This window comes from Cygnus atratus, chromosome Z (assembly GCF_013377495.2).
Source record: "Cygnus atratus isolate AKBS03 ecotype Queensland, Australia chromosome Z, CAtr_DNAZoo_HiC_assembly, whole genome shotgun sequence".
Classification (NCBI taxonomy): domain Eukaryota; kingdom Metazoa; phylum Chordata; class Aves; order Anseriformes; family Anatidae; genus Cygnus; species Cygnus atratus.
In genome coordinates, this window is record NC_066396.1 from 73483840 (window position 1) to 73498095 (window position 14256).

At 40.3% G+C, this 14256-nt stretch overlaps 1 protein-coding gene across 1 annotated transcript in view; it reads left to right on the forward strand.

The window, feature by feature from the left end:
* SVEP1 (sushi, von Willebrand factor type A, EGF and pentraxin domain containing 1) overlaps nucleotides 1-14256 on the forward strand; it is a 127381-nt gene that overhangs the window by 31058 nt on the left and 82067 nt on the right. The window contains exon 4 of the mRNA XM_035564545.2: nucleotides 13914-14072. Coding sequence (XP_035420438.2) covers nucleotides 13914-14072 — 159 coding nt within the window. The remainder of the gene's footprint in view (nucleotides 1-13913; nucleotides 14073-14256) is intronic.

A 14256-nucleotide genomic window follows, 5' to 3' on the forward strand; every position in this document is an offset into this window, starting at 1 on the left:
ATGTTCCTGTTCCTGAATTCAGGCTTCCCTTCAACGACGTTTTTTATGGTTTTCTGTCAAAAGAGTGATTACGACGTTCTTACTGTGCTCCCCCAGAAAAACTCTTATCTGGAAATACACACAGGTGGTATTAAAAACTGCCTAGGGAGAGACGGGAAACATCAGCATTCAACTGGAACATAGAAACATCTACGCCTTTGTGGACTGGGAACACCCTAAGTCACATTAATTTAAAGACATATATTTATATTCTGAGTTTAATGTCCGCATAAAAACCCGTGGAGCTCTGGATGAAAGTGTTGGCCTCTTACTGTGTTTTTTCTTCCTGACCCTCATTTCACGCTTTGCCCATCTGCTGCCTGCAGAACATCCTGTGAAGCCTGCATAGGCCTGGGAACTTCGGTCTGCTGCAGTACTTTAACACCATAGAAGACAAGCCCAGAGCATGTATTTGGGCTTGTTCTGGGGAGCCCAGCCACTCTAGACGAGCTCTGGTAACATTAAAACCGGTAGCTAACTAGTTTGAATCTTCTGCATCTTTTTTACCTCTTTGGTACAGAGGTGCCTTAGCCCTCGAGAGAGAGGATGTGAAAGAAGGATTTGCCTGCAAGAACGTAAGGTGCTTCAGATATTGCACTTTCGAGTAACTCAGCTCACAGGATGGGATTTTTTAAGTACAAGAAGGAGTGTGGTAGGCTGGGTAGCCGTATCCTGTCTTGGTGTCAGCACAGAACCTAAGGAGAATTTGCTGTACCGCATGGTTATGTATCAGAAGAGCTACGTATAGTTGAGTTGGTGTTTCTTTTGGTCTTCCATTATTATGTCATGGAGTCATTGACTTTTACACCTAAAAATGCTCTGGCCCTCTAGTCCTATTTCTGTTGTCACTCTGGCAAAAAATACCGCGTTCTGAAATGCAGATATTTTAGCTCTTTTTAGAGCCCAAGCCATTGCCTCAGTATAGCGAGGATCAAATTATACAATCCCTTACAAGCCCTTTCTCATATTTTTTTATGTTGTGAGTGGTAGAGGAGAAAAACACACATGTACAATGTTGCTCTCTTTTATTGCTGAGTGGGAATTCAAGATACACAGCCTTGCAAAATGCAGGAGCATATTAAAAACACAGCGCTTCTGGGAGCATCCGTATTCTTCCTGGTTGGCCAAAAACACTTGACAGAGTTCCCCCACTAGGGTTGCAGGGGTGTTGGCTATGTCGTGGCACAGAGGTGCACAAAGGCAAGGACTCTTGGTATTTGTTAGTGACTTCCATTCATTTTGGCAGTGTCAGCAGCTACATTCCTGTTCACATAACAAATGTCTTAAGCAAGTAGCCCTCCTCATGTTCACAGCACAAGCCCATGAGAACAGAAGTGAAGTGACCACAAGAAGTTTGACTGGGAGATAGCATACCAGCCGCAGACCGTGAGGCATCCTCTGCCAACATCTCTTCAGTGAAACTGAGGTATATTAGGTAGCTGGGGGTTACTTCTATTCCTGTCTCTTCTAGTACATGGCAGGGATGCTCCTTTCTATACTTGTGCATTGTAATGGCAGTCCTAGCCTAGGTGCCAGAAGGTTTGTGTAGATCCCCTTATTGTCTTCTTGTCCCCCTACTTCTCTTTACTACCTATAACTCAAGATGTAGGTGATGGATTACAGCAGTTACTTGTCTGTTTTTTGCCCGAGACTGAAATACAGGCAAGTAATAAAGGTAACGAGTCCAGTCTGTAAATGTGATACTTCATTCACAAAGCTGTCTGTAAGGTCTTAAAATTCGCCTCCAGGGATGTTAGGAATTGATTTATTCTCATTACTTTTAGAGTCTCTTTAGGGAAGCTTCCCATGTTGAAATAGAAAGTGCAGTGCCTTATGCATCCCTAGGCCATAAAAGAAGTTTGCCGTCTGTCACTTGCATCCCTCAGTCATTCATGTGCAGAAGTGCAAGACGTTAGTGCAGAATACTGGGCTCCAACTCACAAAAAACAACAGGATATTTTTAGATAGCATTAATTATTATGTGAACTTGTCTAATTAAAATCAAATGCTGTTTAGAAGTAGATCTTAGAGCTAACAATCAGTGGTCTAATAACCGTAAGTCTTATTAGATCCAGTAAGCAGCAATGTAATCATGCTTATGCCTTTTTTTTCTCTTTTTGCTTCAGATTGCAGTTAAGAATTTTTGTTCTCCATCTCTACGAGTGTAGATAGCCTTGTTTGTGGCGAAGAATCTCAAAAAAGGGCATACATTTAGAAAAGAAGGTATGACCAGAAGCGTGGCGGACCTTTTTCCTCCCAGAATGTACAATGGACCTTGCTGTCCTTTAGAAAGAGAACCAGTGATTCTACTTCCTCAAGGTGGTAAAAACACTTGAAACTGTGAAGAGGCTGGAGAAGTAGGATACAGAGCACAGTTTCAGTTTCAGGCACAGAGAGACTGAGTACCAGGCAGCTCTTGAAAGAATCTCACTGTTGGCTGCTCCTCTTCTGGCAGCAGCAGCAGGCTGTGTCAGGCTCTTTTAAACAACTGGACTTCAGCAAAGCCTCCAGATGTTACAGGTTGCTACTTCAGCACGTGTTTGGTTAGCACTGATAGCAAGAAGGGATCTTGCAAACACATAAACTCACTGTCCAGGGATTTCTGCTTTATGGGAGAACTCCTGCATTGCAGAGGGTTAAGTTCTTCTGGAGGGGCTAAGGGACAGAGACGAGGCGAGTGCTGATTAGTTGGGGGGGAGCAAAGTTGGTGGTCAGAAGTGGCTTCGTGAAGCAGAACAAAGCTTTGTTAAGACTGAGTAATGAGGCTGTGTATGCGGTTGTGCAACATAATGCAACAGTATTTTTTTTACCATAGCTTTTGTGGTAGTAAAGTGTAGTTTGTTGGCGGGGCACGCGACCAAGTACTTAAAACACAATTCTTCAGTTCAAATCTGGGGTGACCCTTTTGCTTGCAGCTGACCGTTTCGGCAAGAGTCAGATCCATCCTTAAGGAAGAACTTCCTTCCTTTCTATTCCATATAAAAATAAGAGTGGAGAGGGACAAGGAAAAATGGGCAAAATGAGATGAAAAGACTTTTTTTTCTCTGAATATTTTCTGAGGAAGCAGCAGTTAATACAGAGTTATGTAGTTGTTCTCTTAGCACCGTCATGTTCCATAAACAAGACTCTGTTTTGATCTTCATAGTTCAGATCGTTTTGAAAGAATTCAGGGGGTCCTGTCAGCCTCCATAAGCATTTTGCACAAAAATTGGTCAATGGAATTTATAGTATTTTTAACAGTAAATCATGGGTACCAGTAACGATTCCAGGAATTAAGTAGAAACTCCAACATTAAGAGTACGGCACTTTTCTGAACTCTACACAGGAATAGCTGGGTTTGTTTCACAATATGTGGGGAAAAAAATTGGCAAAAACATCACTTTTTATTGTCTGATTATTGGCCTGAGCCATTGCATGTGCTTCAGTTCTCGTGAGTTAACCAAAAACTGTCTGACTCTCACCCTGGGCTGCTAAGTAAATAAACATGGAAATAGTGACATATGTTCTCCATCTGCAGGGTCACGTGCTGTATCTTCTCTGCTCAGAAATGTTACTTAATAGGAGTATAATCGCTGTTGTTGAAAAGTATATTTAAATGATAAAAATAAGGGATGTAGAAAACAAGCCAAATTTGGCACCTAATGCAGTAGTGACAGTTTATTGAAGGTCTGGGCAGAAATGGCTTTACTTTCCTGTTTATAATAGCTTTTACTTGCTACATTCCCCATCTGTGATTCAGCAGCTGGAGCTACTCTGATCTGCAGAGAAAGGAGACAGAAATAGGTGTCTTTTTTTTTTTTTCCTTCATGATCACACGCAGCAACAACTGCTGGGAGTGGGTGTTGGAAACAACAGCAACAGGGGAGCGTTTTGCACTGGACGAGTAAAACAATTCAGGACTATGCAGGATTCTGTTAATATATTTTACCAGGGAGCAAATTTGCAATTTCTGCCTGTATGAGGAGAAAAGCTGAGGACTTGGTGTCTCTGGCTCCTCCTGGAGCTTGCAGCTCTCAGGAAAGCCAGTTCGCTTGTTCAGTTTGAGCAGTCATATTTTAATTATACTCTTAAGTCTGATGAATAACTGAACACAAAACTGTCAGTAGATGAACACAGTGGAAGTGGATCTTTAACCACGAGGGATGTTCTTCACTACAGAAACACACCAGCGCTGGGAAGCCCGGGGTGCATGTTTTGTCAGCTTCTAAATCCCAAGCCCTTATTTTAGTTAAAATTACCTTTCAGAAATCCCGGGAGAAGGTGATCTGTTGGTTTAGCCCTGTAACGTGTAACATGAGACTCTTGCTCTCTGCTTCTGGAAGAAAGCGTAGGCTGTGCTGAGCACGTAAGTGCTGGCTGAGTTGTGATGAGTTCAGTGTGTCCCACGAGCCACAGGCACTGGAGTAGACGCTTGGTTCAGCTTCTTCTGGGTATAGCACATCAGGAGTTGTTAAGGAAACATTTTTTTTCCCCATCCCCAGGTCAGGCTTCTCCGTTTCCAAGTACTCCGTCTTCCCAGTTGTGCATAAAGGAGGACTATTTCTTGCTTTCCAGCGTGTTCCTCTAGCTCGTGCAGAAGTTAACTGAGCAGAATGTAACGCATCCCAGGCAGAGCTTTTTCACTGTTCTGATATTTCCAGTATCACTCGGGGTTTGGTCTAAGCCTAATTTTGGTCCTTTGGGCACCTAATACCTGTTTATTAATCCTTATTAGGGAAGTGATAGATTGACGAATTTATTGGTACAATGATGATTAATGGAAAGGTAACAAAGAATATGGAGTGACTTTTCTCTCCACATCTGATTTGAATCCCCATCTGCAAGTGTATCTTGGTCATCCCTTTTCCTTTCTGGCCCAAAACCCTTTCTGTCAAAAAAGCGAAGAGGATTTATTTGATATATTGTATAACGGGTAGACCAAGCCTAGGAAAAACTGGGCTTCCAGTGCCTTCAAACCAGACATTTATTACATCTCTAAAACAGTTATTTGCTCATCTGTTTGTTGCACAAATTAAATAAAATGTGTTTTTTTTTGTTTGTTTGTTTGTGTGTGTGTTTTTATTGGTGGTGGTGGCGGTGATTTTTTTTTGTTTGTTTGTTTTTTCTTCTTCTTCTTTTAACAGAACCTGCTTTACTTCAGCCTGTTTGTAGTTCTTTACAGCTTGGAAAAGCAAACACGCAACTTCACAGCACATGCATTAAAATGGCAAATAAGTGCACCTAGGACAGGAGGATAATGTTCCTTTTCAATGTTTATTAATTTAAATAGTAGGAAGCTATCCAGAGACCAGGGCACTTAGAACAGGCACTTACAGTAGCCTGTGCTCTCACATCAGCAGTGATAAAGTTTTACTGAGGAATGTGTGTCTGTGATTATGTGAAGACCATGTCCAGAGAGGCCTCTGTTCTGAGTGAATCATTTTCAGACCTGCTATTATCTCCCTTTTTAAGTTTGATTGTGTGCAGAGTTTTGGACACAAAATTACCACTTGCACATAAATGATTTCATAAGTAATTTGCATGGTAAACTTTACACAATCAGCTGATTCAGTTTGCCAGCAACCTTTTAGTACTTCTGGGGTTTGTTGTTTGCTTTTAACATGATACGTGTTAGAAATGTGCAGGGGCATGAGGACATAGATCAGTGTCCAAGTTCTAAAAGTCAGAAGCTGGCATGGTCTGATACCCGTACCTCGTAGGCACGTTCATACTTGGCTTTGTGTATGCTCTGCAAATGCATCACCAAGACTGCTTCTTTGATGTCTATACAAATGGCAAACCTGTGACAACTGTCTAAAATGCCACTGAGATATCGACCAAAAGAGCTTCATTTTAGTACATGAATGCCATTTCTGTTTGTAGTTAACCAACAAAGTTCCTAAGCTTCACCATTAGCTTTACTTTGCCTTTGTAAGCTTAAGCTCACAGTTCTGCTTCTGTAGATTGTTGTGGTTTGGCCCTTCACTAAATGCAGACTGTCTTCCACCACAGCTAACACAGAGCTGCCTCAGTACAGGTTATGTCACATGCTAATTAGTGACTGTTAATGCACCCTGCATTGCTGAATGGGTTTGTAGAAACCACAGCTGTGTATCAATGCACTAGTGTTCTAGCTGTTGTAGCATTTCCCAAAAAGCTGAAATGGACATATCTGTTGTGAAAGTGCGTGAAATGGATTTTGTTGCAAAATTACATAGATCGCACAAGTTGTCTCGTGTATCTTGAGAACTTGTAGCCTGAATGAAGCATGAGTAGGCTTCTTTCTGAAGATAAGTTGCAAGACAGAATCAAGGTTTTCTTTTATATTCCTAAGCCACATGCTTTGAGACAATGACGTTACTGTCTGTGAAAGTATATATGGTAGTCTTTATTTTTGACTTTGGAGGGAATCAGTTTTATTTTTAAGATCGTAAAACATTTTAAAACACTTTTAATAGCTCTGTGTTCTTGCAATGCACATGTATTCTTCAAGTATGAATCTACTTAAGACACTCACTGTGCTTTTGACTTATGATAATTGTTCTGATCTAAAAATGTCTTTAAACTGGATGAGAATGGATTTTCTAGATATTCTCAGTACTGCTACTATTACAGTAGGATATTTTGCTGTTAGAAACATTGCTTTGAGGTAATCCTATCTAAATACCCTGGCCCTGAGCCTACGCAGGGATGCTCAGCACTGTTGTGGCCCAGGGCCAGACTTCCCTGTGGAAGAAGATCCTTGTAGGCATCATAACTTTTACAAGGTGCTATCACTCTTGAGCTTGTATTCTTCAGCAGGGAGATTATTCCCCCATGCTCTGTATGCTCGGGGTGCTGAGATGGGATGCTAACCCAAGGGACTACATTTTCTTTCAGGCAACTTTCCAGTTCTCTTGCCCTATGGGAGAGGATCCAAGATTCTCATTTTTATTGTGAACAAGTTATTTCTGCTGAAACTTTGTTAGGGCTGATTGAAGTGCTTGAAGATCTCGAGCTAGAGCATCGCAAAGTTTCATTCCAGATGCTGCAGCCTACTTGGTAGTGCAGTATTGCATTTCTGATGTCTCTTTAAACTCAATTAAAAGGTTTGGCTGAACTTGTCCCCTCGCTATGTATGATGTGTAAAAGTAGCTGAACTTTGGACTTGATTTAGCCTGCTTCCCTCAGTGAGAGGAAATTTGTAAATCTAATAAAGAGATGGAGCAAAATACATCAAATGAGAACAGAGAAGACATCTAGCTTGTTAAATTGCTGATCACATTGCTATGAGAAGAGATGTGTAAGGAATACTGACAAAGAGCAGATGGATGAGCAGGTTCAGAGCTGTCTGAAATTAATGCAGAGCACATGCTGGGGATAAAAGGAGGTATTAGAGCTGGAGAACACACTGAGACTTAGTAGAAATCCTTTTCTGATCCCTACACTTAAAGGTAAGCGCAAGGATTTCTTTTGCAGTCTTTGTACATGTCATACATGTCAAATGTTTAACTAAAGCCACTTCCTTGCATATTTCTTGTAATACTAGCATGCTACTGGCTCTTTTTTTTTCTTTCCTTTTTTATGGCACCATACATGTTGCAAACTGCAGAAGGGTGGATTACAGTATCTGCCAAAGGTTTCAATTTTTTTTTCTCACTAGCTTTCCAAATGCATTTCATGGGCACGAAGTGCCTGATCTGACATACCTTTCTTAGAGAAGATTAAAAAAAAAAACTTTCCAGATAACTGAAATGTAACAACAAAAACTGCAACTTCTAGAAACAGTCTCTCAGACAGGGATGCAGTATATGTTAAGTCTTTGAGAAGCAGGCTTAAAGATCTTAGTGTACAGATTCAGAGAGGTACATTTCAATGTCCAGAGAAGTCTGTTTTTATACTTGCCCAACTAAACATTTTTTGACTTTCGAATACAAGGAAAGAAATCCACAACCCTAGTCTATTGTTTGGTTTAGTAGAATGGACCTGAAAATTACAACATCTCTGGCCATTGGTGCCCTGAGTTTGCAGAATACTTTGATTACAAGAGCAGTCAAGAAAGGTTACTGCAAAACATATGGAAAAGGCAGGGGACTGGGGAGTTTTGTGCAGTCAGAACTCCCATTATGTGCCTCCCTTTGCAGAGGCCACTCAAAAATGCAGCAGCAGTAGGATGGTTTTTGGAGGACGGATGGAGGGCTGGGTAGCACTGCATGTTGGTCCAGTGAGACATCCCACACTTGCTCTGCTGCAGCAGCAGGTGGGAAAGCATCAGGAATTCTGTTTGGTGTGAAACAGGGGTCTCCGTTCCCTCCATGCAGGTTGAATTGCAGCCCTAGGCATGTCCTTCCTTCGTTTTCCAGCTTAAGCTGACCCCATGCATTATCCTTGTAAAGCATATTTTATTTGGCAGGCCATTGTCAAGGGACATACAGCCCTTCATTCCCATTGTTTCTTCTAATAGAAAGCGTGCCTGGGTCTTACAGGACTTAGTCATGATGAGAGATGAAGATACCAGTGTAGAAAGATTCAGCACATGATAATATACTGTAAATTCTTTATATTTTCATCTTCATGAAAGTTTTGACTTTCATTTAGTAAAATAACTAAGCTTTATAGTGAAGCCCTTTCATGCTGCCCAGTTTACAGCATGAATGATGGCAAATATTGCTACCACAGTACTTATTTCATAAGCAAAAGTCAAGGTGGCAACTTTTCTAATTTTCATGTTTATTTTGATATTGCCACGGCACGAGAATCTTAGATTAAGTAAAGCAGTGAGAGATAATCCACACCCTCAGGCTGAAGTTCTTCTCCTCCAAAGACATAAACATGAGTTAATTTGACTTCTAGGTTGTCCTGGTGTTGTGTACTGTAATTCAAAGTAATTCTAGGCACACAGTGGATTTTCCCTATAGCTTCCAATGAATGAATAAAAATGCAAGATCTTGTATGCCAGGTCAAAGATCCACATAACCAAAAATCTCCTGTCTAGGTATGTTCAGTAATAAAAACGGGGGAAACAGCAAAAGAATCGTATAAACATCCAGTGATCATTGTTGAGAGATTCTGTGACATATGATCGCATTATTTTTAACAGACAGCAGCAGAACAAAATCAAAATAGATGTTCATAGTATACTCTGATTCTGGGACAGATTCCCCACTTGGCTACGCTTAATACTTATGCATATAATCAGTGTCATAAAAGTAATTACAGTGGCATACAACCAATGTAACTGGAAAACTAGGTTTGCTTTCTTCATTTAGGAAGTTTGGGGATTAAGCTAAAGCCATTTTTGTATTTGTGATTTGCATCAGAGTATCATTTCATTTAAGCTTTGCACATGCAGGGAAAAATGAGAACTACAGACTACAGTCAGTACAGTATATAGAAAATACAGCAATAGTATATACAAATAGAGCTCAGGTTGATGTGGGAGAGAGCAGGATATCGCCTAGCTGATTCCTGTTGTATCCTGCTGAAGATAAATCCTTAATCGGATCCTTCGTTAGCATGAAGTGTGGAAAGAACAGCTCAAGCCAGAGATTACTTACTAAATGTAGTTAGTGGGAGAAATTATGCATTGAAGAAAATATGAAATCCCTCAAATTAATCTTTGAAATACCTGGAGTTCGACTCTCCTCTCTCTTACACTGGGATAAATCAAGAATAATTCCATTTCAGTGACTTAGACATACTAGCATAATTGGAGAATAAATTGAGCTTGCCTGCTCTCCCAGGATTTTAAAAGATTTACATTTTTAAGGCAAAATTATTTGCCCTTCAAATTTGTACTCATACATTCAGAGGAAGAATTGTGACCCCATGTCATAGACTGTAACCCTTCAATATATGATCTCTACCTGCTTAGATCCTGGCTGGAGTCTTCTTGGCACTCTGTGGGTTCAATATCAGTTGGCTTAAGTTTGCCTCTGGTTTTAGTATTTGCTGTTTAAAAGAAGCTAAACTGGATAATTCATGTTAAGTGATTGGTGAAGGTCTGAAACGTACCTTGTTCTATGTAGTCACTTTTAGAGTGTTAAATTCCTGCTTAAAGATTAAAACATCAAGTTAGTCATTATTGTATGCAGGCAGTGCAGAATTCCTACTGAATTTGAAAGTCTGTCTTTTGACTTTTTGAGGACTTCCCAAACCTTTCACATCCATTGTTCAGCTTCACACAATGCCTTCACATATATTTGTACTGTCCATGCACCTCCATTGACTGAAATATTTTTATGCCTACCCTGTAGGTTTTTGTTTCTAGCAAGCCTATGTCATACTTGCTTTCTACTGATTCTCTTCTACATGCAACTGGATATATTTTTTGATAGATAAAGAGATAAAGTGTGTTGTATTGGTAGCCTAAGCCATCATGCCCTATAGTATTCCAAAAGAGAACAGACGTACTGGATTTTCTTACTTTTTTTTTTAGTTAGTTGTGTACCCCAGGAGAGCATAACTGAGGAGGATAATGCAGGAGGCATGCTGAAGTAAGCATTTATTATTTTGTTCTCATTTCCTATGAGAAGACGAATGCACTGACATTACCACAGTAGAAAATGCATATCATTGGCAAATGTCCACCATATTATGAAAGCAGGTTGTTGTTGATGGCAACTTCAATGTGAGCCATCTTTGTGTGCTTGGGGAGTTTAAGATGCGTGCCTATTTGAGTTATCACACTAATCCCTGCTACCAGATAGCCTTTCATTCCTGTCACAAAAACGTAATCCTCTGCTGTTACTCAGTATTCATTGTTCTGGTCTGAAGAGGGAATTACATTAAACAGAAGGCAATTTCTTGTTCCTCCCCATGCTTCTGGACAAAGAACAACATGGTTCCTATGTAGGCAGTAGTTAAATCTTTTGTTGAGAATATCATGCATGTACATGTGCACATTTGCACATTTCATGAGTGTCCTCTCCCTTTAAAGGCTGATACCATTTAAATTGTTTCCACATTTCTAAAATTCCTACCTTTTTGTCATTCTTGAAAGTGCCAAATCAATTTGTACTTACACTGGGGTTCATCCACACGCTATTTTGAGCCTTTTTCCACCATCATATTGTTGGCAAGGGAAAGCAAGCTTTGAAAAAAAAACCTAAATTGTTTTTACAGATTAGCACTGGAGAAGGTGATGTGCAGGCAGATTTTGTGGGTATAGAGGGCATGTTGGTGAGCGCAGACTGGCAGTTAGAATTCTGTGAAAATTTGGCACCACTTCATTCTCAGGAGAGACCCCAGAGAAGTGCCTGTGCAATCAGTCACAGATGGGACCACTTGTATTCTCCAGATGAGATTCCCCCACAAGTTCTTTCTCTTGCTGATGAATGCATCATTGTATATGGACTTGAGCCATGCTCTCGTGGTGTCTGAAGAAGGAGGGCATGGGTCATCAGTCTAGCTGGATCAGGCATGGACAAGTCTACAGCAAGTGGCGGCTGAAGCACTGCTTTTCCATCCATAGCTGATTATGGATGGTTGTAACTTAAGCTGTGGCCAGGCTAACCTCTGTGCGTGTGATGGAAATGCACAAAGGTTAGGGTGCTTATGCTCCATTCTTAAACCATCTCTTGGCATCACAGAACAGACTGCGATCTCACACTCATGGAAATAGCTCTATAAGCAAGTATTAAGTTGTGCAAATTTTCATTGTGGCTCACATGGAGTTTGGTAGCTGAATATGCCAAGGAGTAATGTGAGATCAATGCACAGTTCAGGAACAGAGGCTTGGAGAAAACTCTACATACAAAGTCCAGGTAACATGTAGTTCAGCTTTTTAGAAAGGCAGTGGCAAGTACTTGAAGCATAGAGAAGCAAAACGAATCAAGACATTTGGAAAAACTTGCCTTTCCCACTAGAGACCTTAACAACAACTTCATCATTATGAATTGTCTCCTGCAGCTTCACTGGAAAAACTAATTGTAAGTGTACTTTTAGAACGAAAATGTTTACAAGAGACCTAATACGCAAGGAGAAGATGCCTGCACAGAAGAGAGGAGAGAAGTAGAGAAGTAGTAACTGTCCAAGAGGAATGTCTTTCATGGGAAGAACAGGTGAACTGTATGAAGGGGATTTTTTTGCAAATGCTTTACTGAAAGTCCCAGAAGAAAATTTAAGAATTCCCAGCTCTGATTCTGATTGGATACTTTTCTTTTTTTTTTCTCCTGAAAAGCTTTCGTTTATATTTCTACCCTTTACTTTTGGGGCATTTTCGTAGTCTTTTTAAAGTGTATTTAGAATACATATCTGTAACGTTGAAGCCAATTTATAATGCTCATAGTCACCCCTTAACTCGTAACCACTATGACTGCTTTCTTCAAAATAAAACTGCAAATTTTTCTGAAAGTGAAATAAAAATATTATCTCTGGAAGCCATGCAAAACACCATGCTTTTCTTGGAAAGAAGTGCAAACTGTTCATACAGGTTGATCTTTTAGGACATCATTCAGAAAATGTGACTTATTAAAGTCGAATCTCCCATGATGGGTTGAGGAAAAGGAGGCTAGAGTTTCTGTTGGTTTTGGTTTTGGGGGGTTGTTGTTTTTTTTGTTTTGTTTTGTTTTTCCTTTTCAGTTGCCAAGAAAGCAGAATGCTGTTTTCATTAATAAGACAAATGTCAGATTATTTTAGCACGTAGTTTACTAAACAAACATAGCTGGTCCAATATCTACCAAAATACAAGACTGAGGAAATGAACTTCAACAGGAGAAACTAACTTTAGAGACAGATTACATTTTACCACATAAGGTAGAAGACACTTGAAGGCATTTATGGTCAGGCTCAGTCACCTGATGGCTATGGAGCTGAGCTGTTCATTGCCAGTTGTCTGTACCATGCAGAGGTTCATCAGGCGGTGAAAAGTGGCTGTACTTAGGGCAGGAAATGAGAGACTGACTTACCTGCAGTCTGCAAGTGAACGTATGGCCATTAGAAAAATTTATAAACAATGAAATTAATGAAGTGAGAGGTTCACTATTAAGTAACCTGTAAATATTTGCTGAACTTTACATCGGGAGATACGGTTTTCAGCTCAAGTACCTTTGAGTTCTTTGTCAAATGGCAATCTGACCAGTCAGTACTTCATTTTATCAGCACCTGGTAAACAGTCACTCTCCTGTTCTCACATCAGCTTTGTAAAATAAATAAAGATAGTTATTGTAATTTCCTGAAGAACAGAATTCAGAGCAAAGAGAGACTTATCCCACCGATCTGAAGTTCTCCTGTGAGAGGTCACTTCTCTGTATGCATTTTCCCTGTCTCTGAAGATATCTGTGGATCTCTTTAAGACTTGTACATTAGAGTAACATAGAGTTCCAAATGTTAAATGGGATATAAATGGCTAGAAAAGCATCTGGGAGCAGTTACTTTGATTAATTGGTTCATTGTTTGTGGTTCATACGTTACAGAAAGCGTAGGGTGTAGATCATCTATAAATCATAATGTGTAAATCAAGGGCAGGCGTATTTGTGAGCTTCTTTTGCTAGTTTAGTGCTAAGAATTTGTGTGCATTAAATTTTGGTGTAGTTCTTCTGTAGGCTAGGATTTTGTCTGAGTTAACTTTGTACAGCTGTAAATCAGGAATGTCTTCGTGAGGTCAGTGCAGGTTTTATCGGTGGAAATCTGGTGTCTTCTGGGACTGCATCTTTTGAAGAGGATAATTCATGGACTTAACCTCAGTCCTCAAGCAGACATTGACGAGACCTTCAGGGGGTTCAGTGGGCTTTAGTTCATCTTTGTACAACTCTACAGGCTTTAAGTTGAGAACGTTCCTTCCCTAAGTGACTCTGGCTATATGAGGAAGAATGGAGGAATGTAAAAAATGTAAAGCAACACACTGGAAAAGCGATACTAGCTGTGAAATGTGGTATCCTGAACCTCTTTTCTTCTTCTTTTGTTTTGCTCAACAGCTTGTCCCCCAGGAACATACAAGCCTGAAGGTTCACCAGGTGGAATCAGCACTTGCATCTCCTGTCCCGACGAGAATCATACTTCCCCGCCAGGAAGTACCTCCATTGAGGACTGTACGTGCCGGGAGGGATATCGCGTTGTAGGACAAACCTGTGAAGGTAAGCGTTTCTAGCCAGAAACTAAACAGTCCTGTAATGCACAGTGCAGTTCTGGGACAGCTTCATTATTTATCTTTGAAAGACAAGTCAAATCACATGCAAGATTTTCTGTGTCTCTCCAAAACAGCAAAAGTACCAAGGTGCAACTAGAATTGGAAATGGAAAAAAATTGTTTTCCTTCAGT